The sequence below is a fragment of the Lontra canadensis genome, unplaced genomic scaffold, assembly GCF_010015895.1.
Source record: "Lontra canadensis isolate GAN:19392208 unplaced genomic scaffold, GSC_riverotter_1.0 scaffold197, whole genome shotgun sequence".
NCBI lineage: Eukaryota > Metazoa > Chordata > Mammalia > Carnivora > Mustelidae > Lontra > Lontra canadensis.
The window spans coordinates 698,028-722,767 of NW_022631191.1; the positions used below are offsets into that span (position 1 = coordinate 698,028).

A 24,740-nucleotide genomic window follows, 5' to 3' on the forward strand; every position below is an offset into this window, starting at 1 on the left:
TTCCAAAGATTTTCTCCTCTGTTTTCTTCTAAAGGGGTTATAGTTTTAGAGTTTACATTTCAGCTTTTGATCCTATTTGAGTGTGTGTGTGTGTGTGTGTGTGTGTGTGTGTGTGGTGCAAGGTATGGATTGAGCTGCTTTTTTTGCATATGGGTATCCATTTGGTCCAGTATGAGTTGTTAAAGAGACTACCCTTTCTCCATTGAATTACCTTGGTACTTTTGTCAAAAATCGGTTGTCTATTTATGTGTGCGTCTATTCTTCATGCCTTTTGTTTGACAGGCTCTGCCAGACCACGAGGATGAGATTCCGGAGACAGTGCGGACTGTACAGCTCATTAAAGATCTGGCTAGGGAGATCCGCCTGGTGGAAGTAAGAAGCAGGGGAGCAGGGGAGGCGTTTGGGAAGGGCCTCAAGGCTCAAGTGGCAGGTCAGGCTTCTTCAGTTGGCTTGAGAGTCCAGGGGAAGGGTTGGGAAAACCCCACCAAGGACTCCATTAATTTAAATAATTATTATGTGCCTTGAGTGTGCTTCTCATTAGGCTAGGTGCTTATAATAAGTAAATAATTCATTGTCCACAAAGAACTCAGAATCTTTTAGAGGACCCTGGGCAAAGTCCACTGTCTGAACCTCAGTTTCCTTGTTTCTAAAGTGGGGATAATTATACCTACTCAGGGATTGTTAAAAGGGTTAAATAAGGTAATACAGGCTGAGCATTAAGAATGGTACTTGGCACATAGTAAGTGTTCAGTAAGTTCTGATGGTGGGTCATGGTAGTGGTGTGTGGTGGAGGTCATAGTAGTAGTTGCTGTATTTAATATTTTGACTCAGTCTCTACGTTCTACAAAATGACAGTTCTCCCAGATTAAACATGATTACAACGCCATCTTTCAACAGGTGGCTTATACCACGAGGCAGTAAGTGTAGATGGTAAGAGACTCAGAGAAACTTGGATTCTGGTTCCTGCTCCATCACTTGCAAGCCTTTCAGAGCCTTAGTATCTTTGTCTGTAAAGGGGGAATAACACCACCTTTTCAGAGTTCTGTTAGGCTCGAGAGCTAATGTATGTAGAGCCCCTCGCACAGTGCCTGGCAGAGTAAGTACTCAATAAATGCGAGCCATTGTTTTTAATAGACTTTGCAGCAAAGAGAGAACTTGGTGTGGGCTGGTGAAGTAGCAGAGGCACCAGAGGAGAATTGGACTTAAGGAAGCTTAAACTCTCGTTTAGCTTAGGAGCTGTCAATTTCCGTTTAGCACTCAGGGTATAGGCACTACATCTGTGCTGAAGGGTGGTCAGAGTGAGTTACTGGGAGTTTGGGCTTCTAGCCGCACCGCCTGCAGCATGTTTCACTGCCTACACCATAGCTTACATTGTCCACCTCCTACCTCCCTTTCCTCCATTCCCATCTGTCAGAATCCTTCAGAGTTTAGTTACAAGGCCTACCTTTTCTCTGGCTCTTTCTGCTTAAACCAGTTTTGTATATACAAAACCCTGGGCTCATTCGAAAAGGACTTAGAGAGATGGATCATGTCTGGTCCACTGGCTTTCAGGTGTTTTAAAGTGATGGAACCTTTTTTTTTTTTTTTTTGTCAAATGAAATTTTACCTGGAAGGTCAGTATCCAACCAATCAAAGCATAGCTACTGTCAGTAAGGTGGAAGGCAAGAGGCTTCAACTTCCACATGTTCCTCTTAGTTGCCTTCCACCTACCTCCAGTCTTCAGGGCTCCTCCCAAGAAGTTCAGAGGAGCCACAGAGCACCTCTGACAACCACCTTTACAGTCTGCTCCTTTAATTTTATAGTCGAACAAACAGTAGTCAGATCACTTACCTGAGGTCACAGAGCTAGCTAGTAGCAGACTTCAGACCAGACCCTGTCTCAAATCCTGCAGTCCTTAGGGTTGGGACCACACAATTTAGTACTCAAGTACTTTCTGTCTCATGCCAGCTGCATTTGGAGTCTTTTCTCCAATTTTGACAGTAGTGCTGGGCTTTTTTTCTGCTCGTCTTCTCCTTACTTGTCAGTGGCTGGGTAAAGAAATGCCACCTAGTAAATTCCTGATGACCGACTCATTGTGAAAAATCTAGGGTGTGCATCTAGATGTGGAGCATCTGTAAGACACTTCCATGGCGGTACTGCCAGTGCCATGAACAGACCTCTGCTCTTAGCATAGAGAGAACCCTGGAGTAAGCGCTAACCCCGTCGTGTACTAATACTCTTGTAGGATATCTTCCAACAGAACGTTGGGAAGACGAGCAATATCTTTGGGCTGCAGAGGATCTTCCCAGCTGGCTCCATTCCCTTAACCAGGCCAGTCCATTCCACTTCAGTATCCATGTCCAGGCTGTCACTGCCCTCCAAAAGTGGTTCAAAGAAGAAAGGCCTGAAGCCCAAGGAACTCTTCAAGAAGGCAGAGCGAAAGGGCAAGGAGAGCTCAGCCTTGGGGCCTGCTGGCCAATTGAGCTATAATCTCATGGACCCATACAATCATCAGGCACTGAAGACAGGCTCTTCCCAGAAAGCAAAGGTGGGTGCTGGCCCATGGGTTCAGCCCAGCCCTTTTGGGTCCCTTGGAAGATCAGGGGATCAAAAGGATTGTTCTGTCTTCCCACCTCCCTTAGGGCCCCTGGTGTTTGGCTACCAGTACCACTCATTTAACAGGCATTTATTGAGACCTTGTCTGTGCTGGGCACTGTGATAGGTGCTGTGAATGTTACCCTCAAGAGACTGGCAGGCTAGTGAGAAAGACAGGCATAAAAACAAATGAGTGCAATGAGGTATGGAGGATGCTGTAATCAAGGGTGTGTGGGGGACCCTCAAACACAGAGGGGGGATGAGTTTATCTGGGTAGGAGTGATGGTCCGCAGTTCTTCTCAGAAGACATGACACTTCAGCTGAATCTTGAAGTGCTAGGTGGGAATGACATTTAAGAACATGGTATATGAGTGTCAGGTTGGAGTCTTGAACTGGTCCTTAAGTAAAGCCCTTCTCCAGGGCTCCACCTTGCTTTAAGATTGTGGTGCTCTCCATGGGCACGTAAAGATGCTCTCCCTCTTCAAAAGGGAACATGTTTTACAAGATTGATAGGTTTCCCCTAAGGTAGCCATACATTCTCAACCTGTGATCATTTGCGATCATTTGGGGTGGGGCTGGGGGACAGTGTAGCAGGAAGCCTTGGTTCAGGTGGTTTTAACAGTGAACTCAGCCAGTGAAACCGGAAGGAACTGGTCATCAGGATTCACTTGCGAGTCCCAGACAGGTGACAACTGAGCCTCCTCCTTCTGCAGTTCAACATCACTGGTACCTGCCTGAATGACTCAGATGATGACTCGCCAGACTTGGACCTTGATGGGAATGAGGGCCCGCTGGCCCTGTTGATGTCTAATGGCAGGTGAGGTGGGAAGAAGGAACACAGAGATAACTGGGACTATCAGTGGCAACATGTCACTGAAACAGGGCATGGAGTTGGGACCTGGGTCTGGGAAATGAGTGGGGGAGGGACCGTACTTGGGGAAATACCCAGATATTATCAGGTATCATTGCTTAGTTCAGAGAACAACCATGGTAGCATTGGGGGAGAGGCCTGGAATCTAATTGGCAGTCTGAGAAAAATTTTGTATGAGTTTTAGAAATTTCAGAAAGTCAGTGGGTCAGAACCACTGGCAGAAATAAGAGGGGAATATAGCATGCTGATTAAGAGCATTAGTTTTTTATATACCTTTTGCTATTAGATTTTTAGGAATTTTGCAGAAATATTTGCACAGGTGTGTTATGAGAAATGTTCAGTGTTCATCGCATCGTTGTTTGTAATAGTAAGTAATTAGAAATGTGTTTGTCAATAAGAGTTGGTTAAATGAATAGAATACCCTGTAGCTGTTAGAGAAAATGAGTTTAAAATCTGTTGGCATGGAAAGGTGTCCAAGATATATTCTTAAGTGAAAAAATCAGGTCACAAAATAATACATAGTAATAGTTGTATTTTAATTTTTAAAAAAGGTGTGTGTGCATGTGTGTATGTATGCTTGTGTAGAAAAGTGGCATAGATCTTTATTTTTAATAAAACTTTTTTGAAGAGGTTTAAAATTTAGTATATGCAGTTTAAAATTTAAAAAGTATGCAACAGTACAGTGTGAAAAATTTTGTTCCCACCCCTCTCTGTTCCCCAGTTCCCTTCCCCATGGACAACTGGTGTCAATGATTTTCTTCTAGGGATAATCATACATATTTATGCAAATATATTTGTTATATATTTTATACTTGTCACACCAAACTTGTAAGAGTAGTTATCTCTGGAAAGTAGGATAAGGGAGCCAGGAGAGGAAATTTTCACTTCAGTAGCATTTGAATTTTGTACAATAAGCATGTATTGCTTTTCTTAAAATAATTTCTAACAGAACACTTTCTAAAAGAATAAAATCTAAGCGTTCACCACAAAAAGCACAGGCTTCGGAAGCAGACAGTCCTGAGTTTGGGTCCCAGCTCTGACACGAATTCACTGTGTGACCTTCGCAGGTTAATTAACCTTGCACCTCAGTGTCCTCATTATATCTCTTCTATAGATAAAGCTTTTACCCTAGAGTTGTTGGAGGACTAAATGAGATAATGTATGTAGGGTGCTTATCACAGGGCCTGGCACATAGTAAATGCTTAATCGGTGGTAGCTCTTTCACTAAAATGTTGAAGATGAAAGGAGATGCTGGTAGTGGTGGTGAAGATGGTATGGGTATAGCCAGAAGCTAAGTGGATCATCAGAAACCCTGGAACACGTAGGGAGGCAGAGGAAGACAGTGAGAGTGGTCATCTGGACACTCAGAGCACCAGACAGGAGCGGTCCAGAGTCAAGTAGAGTACCAATAGTATAGGAACACAAGCGCCAAGAATACCTTCATAGCCTTTTTGTGGGAAAAGGTCTTCGGATCCCAAGGGCAAGTGCAGTAGGTCCACCTGGCCGGGAGATAAGGAAAAAGGGAGTGTGAGAGTAGGGCAGATTCTGAAAGCAGCACGGCTATTCTTGGGGTTTGGGACCTAGTTACTAAACAATAGTAGAGCGACTGTTGAGCATTGCCTTGGTCCATCATTGGTCTCCTGGGGAGGAGAAAATTCAGAGTCCTAAGGGTCCAGCCTGTAACGGCTGTTGAGGACATGAGACATTTTCCCCTTTCCCACTAGTCTTTATGCTGCTTCTGTTACCTCCTGCAGCTGCCAGAGACTGTAGTTAAGTGAACCTAGAGAGACAAGATATAGAAATATTTACAGACAATATGACATTATGTCTGGGCTTTTCTCCAAAATCATCCAGTGTTTCGCAAGGACTGAAGTGTAGATGAAACAAGATTGGCTGTATGTTGATAATCACTGGAACTTAGTTGGGTGGAAGGTACATGAGAGTTAGTTATACTTTTATATTTTTGTTTGACATTTTTCATATTTAAAAGTTAATAAAAGATCAGGGTATAAATAGCTACCATTTATTGAGCTCCTGCTCTGCATCAGACTTTATCTTAGCTGTTTAATACATTATTTTCTTTAGTCCTCACAACAGCCCTGAAAGGTAAGTGTTGTTATCCCCATTTTATTAATGTGGGAACTGAGGCCTAGAGAACTTAATTATAAGGTTAGCTACTGTTGGGCGCTTGCCATGTGTTGGTTTCTGCATTAGCTCATTTAAACCTCCTAAAATCCTGTGAGGTAGAAAACAGGTCAGTTTAATGTCAGCCAGTTTACTGAAAGCCGGTTCACCAAAAGACTGCTTGCTGAATGTATGTATCAGGAAGACTGATTTGCCAAAAGCTTGTTTCTTTTTTAACTATAAGGTTTATTTCATCAGTTTGTACTGGTTAATACTGTTTATCATATCTAATGGGATTACATAAGCCCATTTCGTAGTTTTTCTCATTTCCTTTATATATTTTTAACAGCTTTTTTGAGGTATACTTTACATACCTGCTGTTTAACCTGCTTTAAGTATACAATTAAATGACTTTTAGTAAGTTTAAAGAACGTGCAACTATCATCACAGTCCAATTTTAGAACATTCCTATCACCACAAGAAGATCACTCATACTCACTTACACCTTTGGTTCTCTTCCCCAGGCCCAAGCAACCACTAATCTACTTTCTGTCTCCCTAGACTGGCCTTTTCTAGACATACCATATAAATGGAATAACATAACATGTGGTCTTCTATGTCTGGCTTCTTGCACTTAGCATAACGTTTTTGAGGTTCATTTATGGTGTAGTGTTTATCGTTAATTGACTCCTTTTTATTTTTGAATAGTACACCATTGTATGGATATACCACATTTTGTTTATCCATTAACTAGTGGACAGTTATTTGGATTGATTTCACTTTTTGGCTGTTGTGGATAATGGTGCTATGAGCATTCACGTACAAGTTTTTGTTAAGGATATGTTTCCGTTTTTCACTTAGGAGTGAAATTTTGGGTCACATGGTAACTTTATACTTAACTCTTAGAGAAACCGCCAAAATTTATTCCGAAGTGTCTGTTCCACTTTACATTCCCACCAGCAATATACTGGCTAACAATTGTTACTGTCTGTCTTTTTTATTATAGCCATTCTAATGGATATTAAGTGGTATCTCATTTTGGTTTGGATTTGCATTTCCCTAGTAACTAATGATATTGAGCATCTTTTTGTGTGATTATTGGCCATTTGTATATCATCTTTAGAGAAATGTCTTTTCAGATCTTTTGCTCATTTTTAAATTGCCTTGTTTGTCTTATTTTTGGGTTCTAACCGTTACTTAACTATTCTGGGTGCAGATCCTTTCCCAAATGAATGATTTGCAAATATTTCCTCCTAGTCTTTCTATGGCTTGTCTTTTCATTTTCTTAGTGGTATCTTTTGCAGCACAAATGTTTTGAATTTTACCTAATTCCAGGTCATTAAAGATAGTTTCCTTTATTTTTTTCTAGAAGTTTTATAGTTTTATTTTTTACATTTAGATCTAGGATCCATTTTGAGTTAATTTTTGTGTGTGATGTGAGGTAAGAATCCACATTCATTTCTTTGCATGTGATATCCAGTTATCTCAGCACCATTTGTTGAAAAGACCATCCTTTCCCCACTGAACTGCCTTAGCATCTTTTTAAAAAAGATTTTATTTATTTATTTGATAGACAGAGAGCACAAGTAGGCAGAGAGGCAGGCAGAGAAAGAGAGGGAAGCAGGCTCCTTGCTGAGCAGAGAACCCGATGACGGGCTCGATCCCAGGACCCTGAGATCATGACCTGAGCCAAAGGCAGAGGCTTAACCCATTGAGCCACCCAGGTGCCCCTGCCTTAGCATCTTTGGCAGAAATCAATGACTGTGAATTAAAGGGTTGGTTCTAGACTCACAGCTGTGTTCCATTGATGTATGTGTCTATCTTTGGCTAGCAGCACACTCCCTTGACTCCTGTTGCTTTTTAGTAAATTTTGGAAATTTAGCAGATAAATCCTCCAACTTTGTTCTTTTTCAAAATTCTTTTGGCCATGTTAAGTCCTCTGTGTGCCTATATACATTTTAGTATCAGCTTATTAATTTCTATAAAAGAAATTAGCTGGATTTTGATAGGGATTGCATTGAATCTATAGACCGATTTGGGGGGAGTTGCCATTTTAATAATATTGAAAGTGACTATCTTTATGCTCTTCTTCTCTTTCTTTTTAGTACCAAGAGGGTAAAAACTTTATCTAAGTCTCGGCGAGCCAAGCTCACGAAGAAGGCAGACAAAGTTAGGCTGGTGGCAGAACAGGTGATGGAGGATGAATTTGACTTGGATTCAGATGATGAACTGCAGATTGATGAGAGATTGGGAAAGGAGAAGGCAACCCTGATAATAAGACCAAGTATGTACCTGTTCTTTCTTGTTCCTTTCCTGCCTATTTCACATTTGTTTTGGGTCCTCCTGATAGACCAAAGGCCTGAGGCCTGAGCTTGTTGACATTCTGACTTACCAGCTCTTTAGGCTTCCATGTATTCTTTGCTCTAGAGATTTATTTATAAACCAATTCCTAACCTCCCTAAATTAGCTGTGTCCTGTATCTGTGGTCATTACTTTTAGGAAAATTATATTCTGACTTTTTTCCCCTGGGTATTTGGTTCAGATGCTAATCTTATCTTCACAATATGTGTATTTCATTATTTTCTAGAATTTCCCCGAAAGTTACCCCGTGCGAAGCCTTGCTCTGACCCCAACCGAGTTCGTGAACCAGGAGAAGTTGAGTTTGACATTGAGGTAGGAGCCTGCCCTGTTGTCTGGTCTTCTGCCATTCTGGTTACAGAGACAAGAGACAGATTATCATTTATTCCTAAAATATTTTTTAAGTGAATGATTGTGTGCTAAGGGCAGTGGACCTGAGCATATAACTGGAAGACCATAATTGAGTTGAAATATTCTAAAAATCCTTTAATGCAGAGTAGAATAAAAGGCATTGTGATGTAGCAGAAAGAGTATCTGATTTGGAATATCTGGTTATGACCTTACACAACTTAGTTACTTTCCTGAGCCTTAGTTTCCTTACCTGTAAAACGGGAATTAAAATACCTACCTCACACACACACACACAAAATAATAATGCCTACCTCACAAAGATGCTGTGGAGATTAAAATGAAAGAGCGAATATTCTGCTTAGTGTTTGGTTTGTACTTGGTGCTCAGGAGATACTAGCATCCAGAGTGAAAATGTCAACATTGTACTGGGGCCTTACCAGACCAACCCTCAGCAGCTGAGGTGATACCCTCTTTCCCCAACAGGAGGACTATACAACAGATGAGGATATGGTGGAAGGGGTCGAAGGCAAGCTTGGGAATGGGAGTGGTGCTGGTGGAATTCTTGATCTGCTTAAGGCCAGCAGGCAGGTGGGGGGACCTGACTATGCTGCCCTCACGTGAGTACTGGCTTTGATCTCCCCTTTCCAGGCGATCAGACAGCACACCCTCCCCCCCACCACCTAAAAGGTTAGATGAGCCAATCAACAGATATTTATTGAGCCATTTAAAGGGGCAAAGACTTAGCAAGGGCATTCGGGCTGAAAGAATAAAGTAGACATGAAATCTGTCCTGAGGAACTTAAGATCTGACGGAAAGTAGAGGTATAAACTTTAAGGGGATTGGTTTTGGGTACGTTGGGATTTGGAAGAGGGGCTAGAAGAGGCATGGAAGGAAAGCTGAGCCTTTTCTGGGCCCTGTTTTTTTTTTAATGGAAGAATTCAGCATGGGTGAACAGGGAAGGAAGTACACCCCTCTTTTTGCCACCTTCCTTGCTGTCTGTGGAAAGACTTGGGGCAGGAAGGACTGACCTTTACATGAAAACAGCCTTTGGGGTACTATCTTGATCTGTTGGTTTAATTTCTGGTTTCTTATCTAGAATTGTCCTCTCCTCCTTCCTCCCACCCTAACTCCTGTAGCTATTGTCCCTCCTTCCTGACTATTCTGATGACTGGTTTCCTCCGACAGCTAGAGAACTCCCTCAAGCATTTCTCCTCTGTCCCTTGCAGCGAGGCCCCTGCCTCTCCCAGCACTCAGGAGGCCATCCAGGGCATGCTGTGCATGGCCAACCTGCAGTCTTCATCATCCTCACCAGCTACCTCCAGCCTGCAGGCCTGGTGGACTGGGGGCCAGGACCGAAGCAGTGGGAGCTCCAGCAGTGGACTGGGCACAGTGTCTAGCAGTCCTGCTTCCCAGCGCACCCCAGGGAAGCGGCCCATCAAGCGGCCAGCATACTGGAAAACCGAGAGCGAGGAGGAGGAAGAGAATGCCAGTCTGGATGAACAGGACAGCTTGGGAGCATGCTTCAAGGATGCAGAGTATAGTAAGGGCCACCAAGCACTTGGGTCCAGGCCAGAAGTGCTCCCCCTCACCCCAGTCTCAAACCCACTCCCTGTCCAGGACGGCCTGTGACAATAATGAGCAAAGACCTTGCCTTAAGCTTGATACTTGCTTTCTCTGAGTCATGTTTTCTTAATCTATAAAGTGGAAATATCTACAGGTTGATGCAAGAATTAGAGATGATGCTTGTACAGAGCACCTGGCACATTGTCTTACTTATGGAAGACCCTCAGAAAATAATTAACTATCCATTTTTCTAAAGATTTATTTATTTTTTAGAGAGAGAAAGAGAGAATGTGGTGGGGGGTGGGGTAGAGGGAGAGAGAATCTCAACCAGACTCCACACTGAGTGTGGAGCCCAACACAGGACTTGATCTCATGACTCTGAGATCATTACCTGAGCTGAAATAAAAAGTCAGGTGCTTAACTGACTGAGCTACCTAGGTGCCCCAGCTGTCATCCATTTTTAAAATTGCCTAACCTTCTTTACTGAAAACTTTTTTTCAAACCCTCTTGGCGTGTTTTATTTCTGTCACTTCCATTTCCTTCTCTGTTGTTTGGTTCATCCCTTGCAAAGATACATAATGATCTTCCGGCAGACTTCTTGCATTTAAGAGATGACCTTTTTTTAAGCTAAGATTTGTTAAGTACTACATTACATAATGCACCTTTTTGTATAGTGTAACTGACTTTAATGTGGGTTTTAATATTATTTTTTAATTTAAATTCAATTAGCCAATATATAATACATCATTAGTTTTTGACATAATGTTCAGTGATTCATTAGTTGCATATAGCACCTTTAAATTAATTCTCATTGACTAAGATTTGAACAAGACGGAGAAAATAAAAGTGCCCTTTGACTAATACTCTTCTTTCTCTGAGGCAGGTTACCCAGAGGTAAACTGTGTTAACCAGTTGATACATAACTTTCATTTTGTACTTATAACCACATGTAAACACAAATAGATACAGTTTTGTGTAGTGTTCATGGTTCTACAACTTGCTTGGACATCTTTCAGCATCAGTACATAGAGATCTATCTATTGCATCACCACACTGAAATCTACCTGTTGTGTAGTAGTCTATAGCATAGATGTTCCATTGTATTTTTAACCATTCCCTACTGATTAACATTGAGGTTGTCTCTAATTTTATAGTTTGACTAACAACGCTGCAAAGAAAATTCTTGTAAATAACTCTTTGTGCCCATGTGCCAGCTAATATTTCTGTAGGGTAGGTAGACCTGCTAGATTGAAGGGTATGTACAAAGTAAATGTTAATAGTGCCAAGTTCCCCTCTGAAAGGGCCAGTGTATGTGCAGTGTATGAACCTTACCAGCAGTGGATATTATCAGTCTTCTTAATTTTTGGAACTCTGATAGCAAAAAATGGTGTTTGAGTTTGTTTTGTATATTTATTGGCTCTTTTTTATTTCTTTTTTTAAAAATTTATTTATTTTAGAGAGAGAGTGAGTGAGCACAGGGAGGGAGAGGGAGTCTCAAGCAGACTCTGCACTGAGTGTGGTGTCTGATGTGGGACTCAGTCCCTGAGATCACAGCCCTGAGATCACAACTCAAGCCAAAATTAAGAGTCGGTCACTTAACTGATTGTACCACCCAGGTACCCCTTCTTTATTTCTTTTCTGTGAATTAATTCATTCAATCTTTCAACCATTTTTTCTATTAGGATGGTTGGGATTTTTTTTATTGATTTGTAGTTCTTTATATATTCTAGATTTTTGTTTTTAAAGATTTATTGATTTATTTGACAGAGAGAGATCACAAGTAGGCAGAGCAGCAGGCAGAGAGAGAGAGGGGAAGCAGGCTCCCTGCTGAGCAGAGAGCCCGATGTGGGGCTCGATCCCAGGACCCTGAGATCATGACTTGAGCCGAAGGTAGAGGCTTAACCCACTGAGCCACCCAGGTGCCCCTATATTATAGATTTCTTAGGGTTTTTTTTTAATATATTCTGGAAATGTTGCAAAATGTTTTAGTCTGCTGCTTATATTTTAATTTTAGTTATGGTATCTTTTAGCGTGTAGATTTCAGTTTTTGCATAGTTACCTTTATCAATTTTTTAAATTTTGTCTTGTGTAAGAAGACTCATATTTTTGTCAAAAATATGTATAGACATTAAAATTTTACCTCTTTCTTTGGAATTAAGTTTTATGAATTGTGGGAGATAAGAATCTAACTTAATTTTTTCCATATGGTTGGTCATTTGCCCTGACACCATTTATTCACTAGTTCATCATTATCCCCCTGGTTTGAAGTTCCTCTTTTGTCATAAAGTAAATTTCCATGTGAATGTGGATTTGTTTTTCTGCTCTGTTCCCAGCTCTGTCCCTTAATAGCTATGTGACATTGGGCAACCTCTCTGTGCTTCTCTGTTAGAATAGTACCTACTTCACAGGTTTTTTTTGAGGATTGAATGAATCAATACACATAAAGCACTTAGGACATTGCCTAGCACGTGGTAAGGGCTGTGTGTTAGATATTATTAATATTTTTCTGTTCTATAAAATTTGTCCCTTTCTGTTGGGATACTGCATTGGTTACTTACTATAGGCCTTGTATCTGGTAGGGCAAATCCCCTCTGCAGAATTTGCTTTAGACCTAGGGAGAGCACAGGTGTTCAGCAAGCCCATCATCTCTGAATGGAGCTGTGATTGATCTTAAGGGCACGCCAAGTTCCCCTGGCTACTCACCCTACCTTCAGCAGACAGTCGCATCAACCTACAGCTAAAACATCTGCCCCTGGTCTAACTACTCCCCTCTGCTTCCTAGTGTGCCTAGTGACATGAGAAAGGCAGTTTAATAAGAAGGAGATGCCAACCTATTTATTCTTATTTTTCCAGAATTTCTAGGCCATTATTGAGGTTTTTTTTCTATTCCAGTTGGATTTTAGAATCAGTTTGTCAAATTCCATGGAAAATCCTGGAATTTTTAAATTAAGATTGCATGGCATTTGTAGATAAATTTATGGAAACTATCATCTTTCATCAGAAGCCTTATCTGCTATAATGGGATGTATGTATACTTTATCTATTACATTTTCCATTTGACTGTTGCAAGTATGGAGGAATGTATGAGTTTTCTATTTTGATCCTGTATCAGACTGCCTTACTATATACTCTTACTGGTTCTATTAATTTTTCAGTTAATTGTCTTGAGCTATTGAAGGAGGTGATCTACGTTCCCTGTCTTAGTTTGCTAGGGCTGCCATAACAAAATACCACAGACTGGATGACTTAAATGCCGGAAATTTATTTTCTCATAGTTCTGGAGGCTGAAAGTCCAAGATCAAAGTGCTAGTGGTGTTGGGTTCCCCAGAGGCTTCTCCTTGGTTTACAGATGACCACCCTTTTGCTGCTTCCTCATCTGATTTTACCTTTGTGAACAGAGGACCCTGATGTCCTTGTGTATATCCTAATCTCTTCTTAAAAGGATACAGTCAAGTTGGATTAGGGCCCACTCTATTGGCCTCATTTTAACTTAATTATCTCTTTGAAAGTCTTATCTCCAAATAAGTCACATTCTAAAGTACTGGGGGTTAGGAACTAAACATATGAATGGGGGGGTTGGGAGACAGATTTAGCTCATAATACCCCTTTTCTTTCACGTATTCATATGTCTAGATTTTTCTAGTTTTATTATGGTGTTGAATAGTCCTTGTCTTGTTTCTGACTTTAAAGGTAATGCTGCCAGTGTTTCCCACTTTAATACATTGGGCTCTGTAGGTCTCTGATAGACTATGTTCATGAACTTCAGGGGAATATCTATCTCTAGTTTGAGAGGTTTTTTTTTTTAAATCAGAAATGGAATTAGGTTTTAGCAAATGGTTTTTGACATCTTTTGATTATAAATACATAGTTTTTCTCTGTTAATTTGTTAATGGTGGTTTACAGTAAGAATTACTGCTTTTTTAAAAAGATTTTATTTATTTATTTGTCAGAGAGAGAGCGAGCGTGTGCAGAAGCAGTCAGAGTGGCAGGGAGAGGCAGAGAGAGAGAGGAAGGCTCCCTGCTGAGCAAGGAGCCAGATGTGGAACTCAGTCTGAGGACCCTGGGATTATGACCTGAGCCACCCAGGCATCCCAGAATTACTGCTTTTGAGTTGACATTTCCTTCTTGGGATTGGCTGTACTTGATCCTAATGTTTAACAATTTTGTTTAGTTCATTTGATTGCTAATCATCTTGTTTGTTTACTGTTAATTTCTGGTTTTATTTCACTCCTTTCTCTAAGTGTTCTTTGTACAACATCTTAGATTGAAAGCTCTTTTCCTTTATTTTCAGTCTGTTTTCCCTTTTGATAAAGGGTTTTTTAAAATTTATTTTTTAAATTAACCCAGAGTAAGATCAGCTTTGTTGTTATACACGTTTAGATTCTTGTAACTACCACCAAAATGAGCATATAGAATCTCCTCAAACTCCCTTATGTTTTCCCCTAGTAGTCATGCCCTCCCTCTACCCATAAGGCCTGCCAACCACTTGAGGTCCTCTTCATCCCTGTGGTTTTTGCCTTTGCCAGGATGTCACGTAAATGGAGTTGCATAATACTGTAATATTTTCAGATTAGCCTCTATTACTCAGCATAATGCCCTTAAGATTTATCCATATTGCTGTGTTTGACTATATTGTTCCTTTTTATTGCTGTAGTCCATTGTATACCATCCGTTCACTCACTGAAGGATATTTGGATGGTTTCCAACTTTGGGTGATTATGAATTGAACTGCTATGTACATGCACATGCAGGCATTTGTGTAAACATGAGTTTTCATTTCTCTGGGTAAATGCCTTAGAATGGGATTGCTGGACTGTCTGGTCAGTGTATAAGAAACGGCAAAGGTATTTCCCAGAGTGGTTGTGCCATTTTATGTTCCTATCAGTAATGTGTGAATTTCAGTTGTTCCACATGCTCAGCACTTGGTATTGTCATTGTATTTATTTTAGCCATCCTAATAAGGCTATAGTGAATAGCTCATTTAATGGCTTGGCTAATGGCTAATGGTGTATCTACTGTCTGTTCATGCATACATCCTCTTTTCTGAGATGTCTTTAAAGAGACACTTTGAATGACTTTCGACTATATTTATTATTGAGGTATAATTAACATAGAATATTATATAAGCTTCAGGTATATGATTCAACCGTTCTGTACATTACTCATTGCTCATCAAGATAAGTGTACTTTTGGGTGCCTGGGTGGCTCAGTCAGTTAAGCATCTGCCTTCAGCTCAGGTCATGATCGCAGGGTTCTGGGATCGAGCTGTGTATCAGGCTCCCTGATCAAGGGGCAGTCTGCTTCTTCCTCTGGCTGCTGCTCCCCCAGCTTGTGTGTTCTCTCTCTCTCTGTCAAATAAATAAAATCTTTTTAAAAAAAGATACGTGTACTCTTAATCCCCTTTTTCTATTTCACCCATTCCCCCTAACCACCTCCCCTGACAACCAGCAGTTTGTTCTCTGTATTTAAGATTCTGGTTTTTTGTTAGCTTGTTCCTTTGTTTTGTTTCTTAAATACTTGAAATCATACGGTGTTTGTCTTTCTCTTACTGACTTATTTCACTTTGCATTATACCCTGTAGGTCCCTCTACATTGGTGCAAATGTGAGGATCTCATTTTTTTCTGTGGCTGAGTAATAAATAGTCCAGTGTGTGTGTGTATGTGTGTAGATAGATATATAGATATATCTGTCTTATATCTTCTTTATGCATTCATCTGTGGAAGGACTTATCTGTGGATGAGTTGCTTCCATATCATAGCTATTATAAATAATGCCTCAATAAATATAGGAGTGCATATATCTTTTCAAATTATTGTTTCATTTTCTTTTGGGTAAATACCCAGTAGTGGAGTTACTGAATCATGTGGTAATTCTTTTTAATTTTAAGGAACCTCCATACTGGTTTCCACAGTGGCCACACCATTTTGCATTCCCACCAAATGCATATGTACATTTTGCATACCATTTTGCATTCCCACCAAGTACACCAAGTACATAAGAGTTCCCTTTTCCCTGCATCCTTGCCAGCATTTGTTAATTCTTGTCTTTGATTTTAGCCCTCTGACAGATGTAAAATGATATCTCACTATAGTTTTGATTTGTATTTCCATGATGATTAGTGATATTGAGCATATCTCATGTGTCTCTTGGCCATTTGTATGTCTTCTTTGGAAAAGTGTCTTTTTAGGTTCTCTGCCCATTTAAAAATCAGATTATTTTTTTGGTGTTGAATTATATAAATTTTTAATATTTTTTGGATATTAACCCCTTACTGAATATATCATTTGCAGATATCTTCTCACATTCCATAGGTTGCCTTTTTGTTTTGATGGTTTCCTATGCTCTGCAAAACTTTGTATTTTGGTGTAGTCCAAATAGTTTAATTTTGCTTTAGTTCCCCTTGCCTGAAGAGACTTATCTAGAAAGATGTTCCTACTTGCAATGTCAAGGAGATTACTGCCCATGTTTACTTCTAGAAGTTTTATGGTTTCAGGTCTCATATTTTGATCCTTAATCCATTTTGAGTATATTTTTGTGTATGGTCCAGTGGAAATGGTCCAGTTTCATTCTTTTGCATGTAGCTGTCCTGTTTTCCCATAACCATTTATTGAAGAGACTGTCTTTTCCCCAGTGTATATTCTTTCCTCCTTTGTTGTGAACTAATTGACTGTATGAGTATGCGCTTATTTCTGGGTTCTGTATTCTTTCTGATTAATTGATGTGTCTGTTTTTGTGCTCATACCATACTGTTTTGATTACTGCAGCTTTATAATATATTTTGAAATTTGGGATTATGATACTTCCAGTTTTGTAGCTTTGTTCTTCTTTCTTAAGATTGCTTTGGCTATTCAGGGTCTTTTTTGGTCCTGTGCATATTTTAGTATTATTTGTTCTAATTCTGTGAGAAAATGTTATTGGTATTTTGAAAGGGATTGCATTAAATCTGTAGATCGCTTTGGTTAGTATGGGCATTTTGACATTATTTGTTCTCCCAATCCATGAGCATAGGATATCTTTTTATTTGTTTGTGTTATCTTCAATTTCTTTCATCATTTTATAGTTGTTTTTTTTTTAAATATAGGTCTTTCACTTTATTAAGTTCATGCTTAGGCATTTTATTATTTCTGGTGCAATTGTAACTTGATTTGTTAATTTCTCTTTCTGCTACTTAATTTTTAGTATATAGAAATGCAACAGGTTTCTGTGTGTTTAATTTTGTTTCCTGCAACTTTACTGAATTCATCTATCAGTTCTCATAGATTTTTGGTGGTGTCTTTAGGGCTTTCTTTCTTTTTTTTTTTTTTTTTAGATTTTTTAAAAATTTATTTGTCAGAGAGAGAGAGAGAGAGAGAGAGCAGAAGCAGGGAGAGCTGCAGGCAGAACAGGCAGAGCAGGCAGAGGGAGAAGCAGGCTCCCCATTGAGCAAGGAGCCGGATGTGGGACTTGATCCCAGGACCCTGGGATCATGACCTGAGCAAAAGGCAGGCACTTAACTGACTGAGCCATCCAGACATTCCTAGGGTTTTCTATTTATAGTATTATGCTTCCGTAAATAATGAAACTTTTACTTTTTCCTTACCAATTTGGATACCTTTTATTTCTTTTTCTTGTGTGACTGCTATGGCTAGAACTTCCAGTACTATGTTGAATAAAAGTGGTGAAAGTGGACATCCTTGTCTTGTTCCTGATCTTAGGGGAAAAGCTCTCAGTTTTTCCTTATTGAGTATGATGTTTGCTGTGGGTTTTTCATAGATGGCCTTTATTGTGTTGAGGTATATCTTCCTTCTAAACCTATTTTGTTGAGAATTTATATCATAAATGGATGTTGTACTTTGTTAAATGCTTTTTCTACATCTATTAAAATGATCATATGGTTTTATCTTATTGATGTGATGTGTGCTATTGATTGATTTGTGAATATTGAACCACCCTTGCATCCTGAGAATAAATTCCACTTGATCATTGTGAATGATTTTTTAAATACATTGTTGGATTCAGTTTGCTACTATTTTGTTGAGGATTTTTGCATCTGTGTTCATCAGAGATACTGGTCTGTAGTTTTTTTGTTTTTGTTTTTGTTTTTTTTTTAGTGTGTTTATCTGGTTTTGGTATCAGGGTTATTGTGGCCTTGCAGAATGAATTTGGGAGCTTTCCTTCCTCTTCAATAATTTGGAAATAATTCAAGAAGAATAGGTGGGTATTAACACTTCTTTAAATGTTTGGTAGAATTCACTTGTGAAGCCATCTGGTCCTAGACTTGTTTGTTGGGAGTTTTTTGATTATTGATTCAATTTCATTGCTGGTAATCAGTCAGTTCAGATTTTCTATTGCTTCCTGATTCAGTTATGGAAGGTTGTATGTTTCTAGGCATTTATCCATTTTTTTATTGGGCTGTCCAATTTGTTGGCATATAATTTTTCATAGAATTCTCTTAAAATCCTTGGTATTCCTGTGGTGTGATTGTTATTTCTCCTCCTTCATTCTGATTTTCTTTGAGTTCTCTCTTTTTTTCTTGATGGATCTGGCTAAAGGTTTATCCATTTTGTTTATATTTTCCAAGAACCAGTTCTTTGTTTCATTGATGCGTTCTGTTGTTTCTTTAGTCTCTGTTTTATTTATTTCTGCTCTACACCTTATTCTGTCCTTCCTTCTTCTCAGCTTGCCTTTGTTCTTCTTTTTCTAGCTCCTTTAGGTGTAGGGTTAAGATGTTTATTGAGATTTTTCTTATTTCTTTAAGTAGGCTTGTATTTCTGGAATCTTCCCTCTTAGAAGAGCTTTTGCTGCATCCCGGTGATTTTGGACTATTGTGTTTTCATCTTCACTTGTTTCCCTGTATTTTTAAATTTTTTCTTTGATTTCTTGGTTGACACATTCATTGTTTAGTAGCATGTTATTTAGCCTCCATTTATTCATGCTCTTTCCAGAGTTATTCTTGTGATTGATTTCTAGTTTCATACTGTTGTAATCAGAAAAGATATATGGTAGAATTTCGTGCTTTTTAAATTTATTGAGGCTTGTTTCATGGCCTAATGTGTGATCTATTCTGGAGAAGGTTCCACATGCACTTAAAAAGGATGTGTATTCTGTTGTTTTAGGTGGAATAGTCTGAATATGTCTGTTAGGGCCATCTGGTCAAACTTGTCATTCAAAGCTGTTGTTTCCTTTTGATTTTCTGTGTGGATGATCTTTTCATTGACATAAGTGGGGTGTTGAAGTCCCGTACTATTATATTACTGTCACTTTCTTCTTTTGTCTGTTAATGGTTGCTTTATGTTTTTAGGTGCTCCCATGTTGGGTGCATAAATATTTACAGTTGTTCTATCCTCTTGTTGGATTGTTCTCTTCATCATTAGGTGGTGTCCTTCTTTGTCTCTTGTTGCAGTCTTAGTTTTAAAGTTTGTTTTGTTTGATTTCAGTATAACTACCCAGCTTTCTTTTTGCTTCCATTTGCGTGGTAAACATTTTTCCATCCTTTCGCTTTCAATCTGCATATGTGTTAGGTCTGATGCGAGTCTCTTGTAGGCACTATACAGATAGGTCTTATTACTCTTTTATTCATTCCACCACCTTGTGTCTTGTTTGGAGAGTTTAGTCCATTTACATTTAAAGTAATTATTGGTAGGTATGTACTTATTGCCATTTTGTTATTTTTCAGGTTTTTTTTATACTTCTTTGCTCTCTTCCCTTGTAGTGTAATTGCATTCTTTCATGATATGCTTGGCTTCCTTTCCCTTTATGTTTTGTGTATGTATTACAGATTTTTGAGTTGTGGTTACCATTAGGTTCGTAATGACATCTTATGCATATAGCAGTCTGTATTGAATTCATGGTCACTAAAGGTTGAAGCCATTTAAAAGCTTTAAATTTTTACCACTCCCCATGTTTTATGTATAAAATGTCATACTTTTTATCCTTTTATTTTGTGAATCCCTTGACTGATTTTGTAGATATAGTTGATTTTACTGTTTTTGTGCTTTAACCTTCATATTGGTTTGATAAGTGATTCATGTACTACTTTTATTTTGTGTTTGCATTTTACCTGTGAAAAATTTCCCCATCATTTGATTACTTATGATTATGACTTTCTCTTTCCACTCCAAGAATTCCCTTTAACATTTCTTGCAGGGCTAGTTTATTGGTGATGAGCTCCTTTAACCTTTGTTTGGCTGGGAAACTTTTATTTTAAAGAGAGTTAGTAGATGGAGGGACAGAGGGAGAGGAAGAGGAGAATCTTAAGCAGGCTCCATGTGCAGTGAGGAGCTTGATGCACACCACTCAATCTCACAGCTCTGAGATCATGACCTGAGCTGAAATCAAGAGTTAGACACTTAACTGACTAAGCCACCCGGATGGCCCTAGCTGGGAAACTATTTATCTGTCTTTCTATTGTGAATGATATCCTTGGCGTATAGAGTATTCTTGGTTGCAAGTTTTTTTCCTTTCAGTACTTTGAATGTATCATGCCACTCCCTTCTGGCTGGACAAGTTTCCACTGAAAAATCAGCTGATAACCTTATGGGGTTTCTCTTGTATGTAACTGTTTTATTTTCTCTTGCTGCTTTTAAAATTCTCTTTATCACCACTTTTTGCCATCTTAATTACTATGTGTCTTGGAATGGACCTCCTTGGGTTAATTTTGTTGGGTGCTCTCTGTGCCTCCAGGATCAGCATATCTGTTTCCTGCCCCAGATTAGAGAAGTTGTCAGCTATTATTTCTTCAAATAAGTTTTCTGCCCTCTTCTCTCTCTTTCCTTCTTCTTCTTCTGCAATCCCTATCATGTAAATGTTATCACACTTGATTGATATGACAGAGTACCTTAATCTGTTCTCATTTATTTTTTTCTTTTTGCTGTTCAACTTGGTTTCTTTCCATTACCTTGTCTTCCGGATTGCTGATCCATTCTCCTGCCTTCTCTAATCTATAATTGATTCCTTCTAGTGTATTTTTATTTCAGTTATTGAGTTCTTCATGTCTCACTGGTTCTTTTTTATATTTTCTGTTTGTTGAAGGTCTCACTGAGATTCTCCACTCTTTTCTCAAATCCAGTGAGTATTTTTATGACCATTACATTGAATTTTCTATCAGGCATATTAATTATTTTCATTTCATTTAGCTCTTTTGCTGTGGTTTTGTCTTGTTCCTTCATTTGATACATATTCCTCTGTCTCCTCATTTTGTCTGTCTTTGTTTCTATGTATTAGTAAATAAGGCTACATCTCCTGATCTTGAAAGTAGTGGCCTTTTGAAGAAGAGATCTTATAGTGCCATGTAGCACAATGCCCCCTGTTCACCAGAACCAGGCAATTGGCATCTGGAGGGGTATCTCCTGTGTTGGTGCATGTGCCCTACTGTTGTAGTTAGTCTGTGTTTGCCTTCAGTCCAGTTGGTTGCAATAGCCCTCTCTGCCTACTTTGGGTGGGCACAAGGGCACGGTTTGGTCCCTGTGATGTTAAAGGGCCTGTCTGGGGTTGCTACAAGCTTGTAGTTGGGTGGTATCAGTAGTTAGACACTTGCCTGCCCTCAGCCAATCTGCTGGGGCTGCAGTCACATTGACCTGCAGGGCAGTCTCCTTATGTTGTACTCTGGAAGGCTTTCATTGGTTGGCGGGGCTGACAGACCAGATACCTGCCCCCATTCCAGGACTGATGGGCGGAGAACTATCTCTGTGCTGCCAGTTAATAAGGTTTGGGTGCTGGGACTGAGGGCATTCTGGTGTGTTCGGTTATCTTCCCTTCTCCCCAGGGCAGTAGTTACTTTGGAGTGGCACTCTTCCCTGATGGGGTTGCTTGCAGGGTGTGTTGGGACAGGAGTAGTTTTGGAGGGAAGGCTGCTTCCTGATTTGGGCAGGTTGGATGGACTGAGTGGCAGGAGAGCATGGGGTTAAGGCACATGGTGCTAGCAAGATAGGTGGACAGTGTTTGTACTGGTTTCCACAAGTGGCCTCTCTAGGCTGGGGATTGGGGAAGAGAAATGGTGCCCACCAACAGTTTTGTTCTTGGAGAGGTCTCCTAAAAACCTGTGCCCCTCCAGCACAAGTTCTGCGATTAGTAAATAAATCTTCAGTATACCCCAAGTGCTTTTCAGACTGCTGCTTCTGTGCTTTATCTTGGCTGGGTTATTTGTAACACTGGCCCATAAAGGGCTGGGACCCAGTTCCTTGTTGTTCCCCAGCTTTCCAGGTTCCAAGCCTTCTCTAGGATCTAAGCCTGTTGATTTTTAAAGCACCCAGGGATAAACCCTGCTAATTGAAAAACTCTCAACATGAAGCCCCATTTGTTTTCAAAACCAAATGTTATGGAAATTTGTCTTCCCAGCGTGGTCCTCTGTGCCTGGGGTGCCTAGAGTGGGGTCTCATCCTATCACTTCTTTGTGCTTGTATTGTCCCTTCTGTTTAAGGTTAGTTTTGTTTCCATCCCTCCTATCCTTTTCAGTGTGACCTCCTGTCTATAATGAACCTTGTAACATCTGTTCTGCCAGTCTTTGTGTCATTTTCAGGGGAAGTGTCACTGATCTGGCTGTTATCTGGAACAGAGTGAGCTCAGGAACCTCCTACTCCTCCATCTTCCAACTTTTGCCTATTTTTTAATTTTTTTTTTTTTTACTTAAATGTTGAGCTTTGAAAATTCTTTATATAGTCTGAGTTCAGGTCTCTTGTCAGATATATATTATTTTCTACTAGTCTGAGCTTCTCTCATTCTTAACACTTCCTTTCTTAAAGCAAGCACTTTCATTTTCCAAAAAGTCTCATGTATCAATTTTATCTTTTAATGATTATGCTTTTTGTGTCTCATTTAACAATTCTTTATGTAAACTCAGGTCATAACAGTTTTCCTGTTTTACATTTCTAACCATGACATAGTTTGACTAAAGTTTTTCATAAGGTATGTTTAGGTTGAGGTTCACCCTTTTTTTAGTGTATGGATGTCTATTTGTTCCAAGACCATTTGTTGAAAAGACTCTTTCTTTTCTCCATTGACTTACATTTACATCTTCGTAAAAAATCAAATGGCCATATTGGTGTGGATCTGTTTCTGGATTGTTTTATTTTTTTTCATTGATGTATATATCTGTCTCTTTGCCAGTACCTCAATGTCTTGATTACTGTAGCTTCATAGCAATTCTTAAGATCAGTTAGTATGAGTTCTTCAATTTTGCCTTTCCATGTAAATTTTAGAATTGATTTGTCTGAATCCACAAAAAATTTCTACTGGGATTTTGATTGGAATTGTGTTTAAATGTATACATCAATTTGGGGAGAATTGGCATCTTTATTTTTTGTTGAGGTAAAATTCACAAAACATGTAGTTGAACCATTTTAAAGTGTACAATTCAGTGGCACTTAATGCATTTTCTAAGACATTTTTTTTCACCCCTGGAAAAGCTCCCTATATCCGTTACATGATTATTACCCATGCCGCCCTCTCCTCCTTGTCCTCTGGTAACCACTAAACTGCTTTCTGTCTGTATGGATTTGCCCATTATAGATGTTTCATATAAGAGTAATCAGGTAATATGTGACCTTTTGTGTCTGACTTCTCTTCTTTAGCATAATGTTTTCAAGGTTCATATAAGTTGTAGCATATATCAGTATGTTGTTCCATTTTATGGATAAATATTATTTCATTGTATGGATATGCCACAATTTGTTTATCTGTTCATCTGCTGATGGGCATTTGGGTTATTTCCATCTTTTGGCCATTATGAATAATGCTGCTATAGACATTTGCATCTGTTTCTGTGTAGACATGTTTTCATTCATTCTGGGCATTTACCTATGAGTCAAATTGCTGGGTCATATGGTAATTCTGTGTTTAACTCTTTGAGAAATCATCAGACTGTTTCTACAATAACTGCAAGACAGTTGTCATCTTAGATATCGAGTGTTCTATGTATATGTTATTCCCTCTGTGTTTAGTCTTTTAAAAATATCTTTTATCAGTATTTTATGGATTTTACATGCAGATCCTGCACAGGTTTTGTTAGATTTATCCCAGAGTTCTGTATTTTTTGGAGATACAAATGGTATCTTTTTTAACTTTTGGTTTCTGATTGTTTCATGATAGGATACATAAATGTGTTTGGTTTTATATGTTGACCTTGTATGTTGCAACCTTGGTATATTCACTTATTCTAGGAGCTTTTAAAAATATATTCTTGGGATTTTTTGTATAGATGATCATGTCCTGTGCAAACATGGACAATTTTATTCATTTCATTCTAATCTGTAAGTCTTTTTATTTCTTCTTGCCTTTTTGTTCTGGCTAGGACTTTCAGCACAATGGGGTGAGAGTGAACACCCCGACCTCTTTCCAATCTAAGGAGGAAAGCATTCGGTTTTTTCACTCTTATGGTGTTAGCTGTAGGTTATCAGATTAAGGAAGTTCATTTCTATTCCTATTTTGCTAAGGGTTTATGAGTGGGTGTTGAATTTTGTCCAGTGTTTTTGTTCCAACAATGGGTATGATCACATGGTTTTTCTTCTTTTGTCTGTTAATATGGTAGGTTACATTGATTGATTTTCAAATATTGAACCAGACTTAAAATTATAGTATAGACCTTAGATATTATTCTTTTTATATATTACTGATTTATTTACTAGAATTTCACTGAGGATTTTTGTGTCTATGTTTATGATGGATATTGGTCTGTAATTTTTTCTTTTACTCTCTGACTTTAGTTTTGGTATCAGGGCAGTGCTGGCCTCAAAGAATGAGGTAGGAAGTATTCCCTTCTCTTCTGTTTTGTAGAAGCGGTTGTGTAGAATTAGCATTTCTTTTTTTTTTTTTTCCCGAATGTTTGGTAGAATTTGTGAGTGAAACCACCTGGGCCTAGAGATTTCTTTTTCAGGTTTTAACTATGGTTTTATTTTCCTTAGTAAGTACAGGATTATTCAGGTT

The 24,740-nt window shown here is 39.0% G+C and overlaps 1 protein-coding gene across 5 annotated transcripts in view; it reads left to right on the forward strand.

Annotated features, from left to right (window-relative positions):
* Positions 1-24,740, forward strand: part of PHF8 (PHD finger protein 8) — a 93,925-nt gene that overhangs the window by 45,937 nt on the left and 23,248 nt on the right. For 4 of the 5 annotated variants that reach the window (XM_032847990.1, XM_032847988.1, XM_032847991.1 and 1 more), the window contains exons 12-18: positions 283-372; positions 2,225-2,527; positions 3,288-3,391; positions 7,675-7,853; positions 8,157-8,242; positions 8,762-8,895; positions 9,505-9,818. In XM_032847990.1, coding sequence (XP_032703881.1) covers positions 283-372; positions 2,225-2,527; positions 3,288-3,391; positions 7,675-7,853; positions 8,157-8,242; positions 8,762-8,895; positions 9,505-9,818 — 1,210 coding nt within the window. The remainder of the gene's footprint in view (positions 1-282; positions 373-2,224; positions 2,528-3,287; positions 3,392-7,674; positions 7,854-8,156; positions 8,243-8,761; positions 8,896-9,504; positions 9,819-24,740) is intronic. The other variant, XM_032847989.1, reaches the window with a different exon arrangement.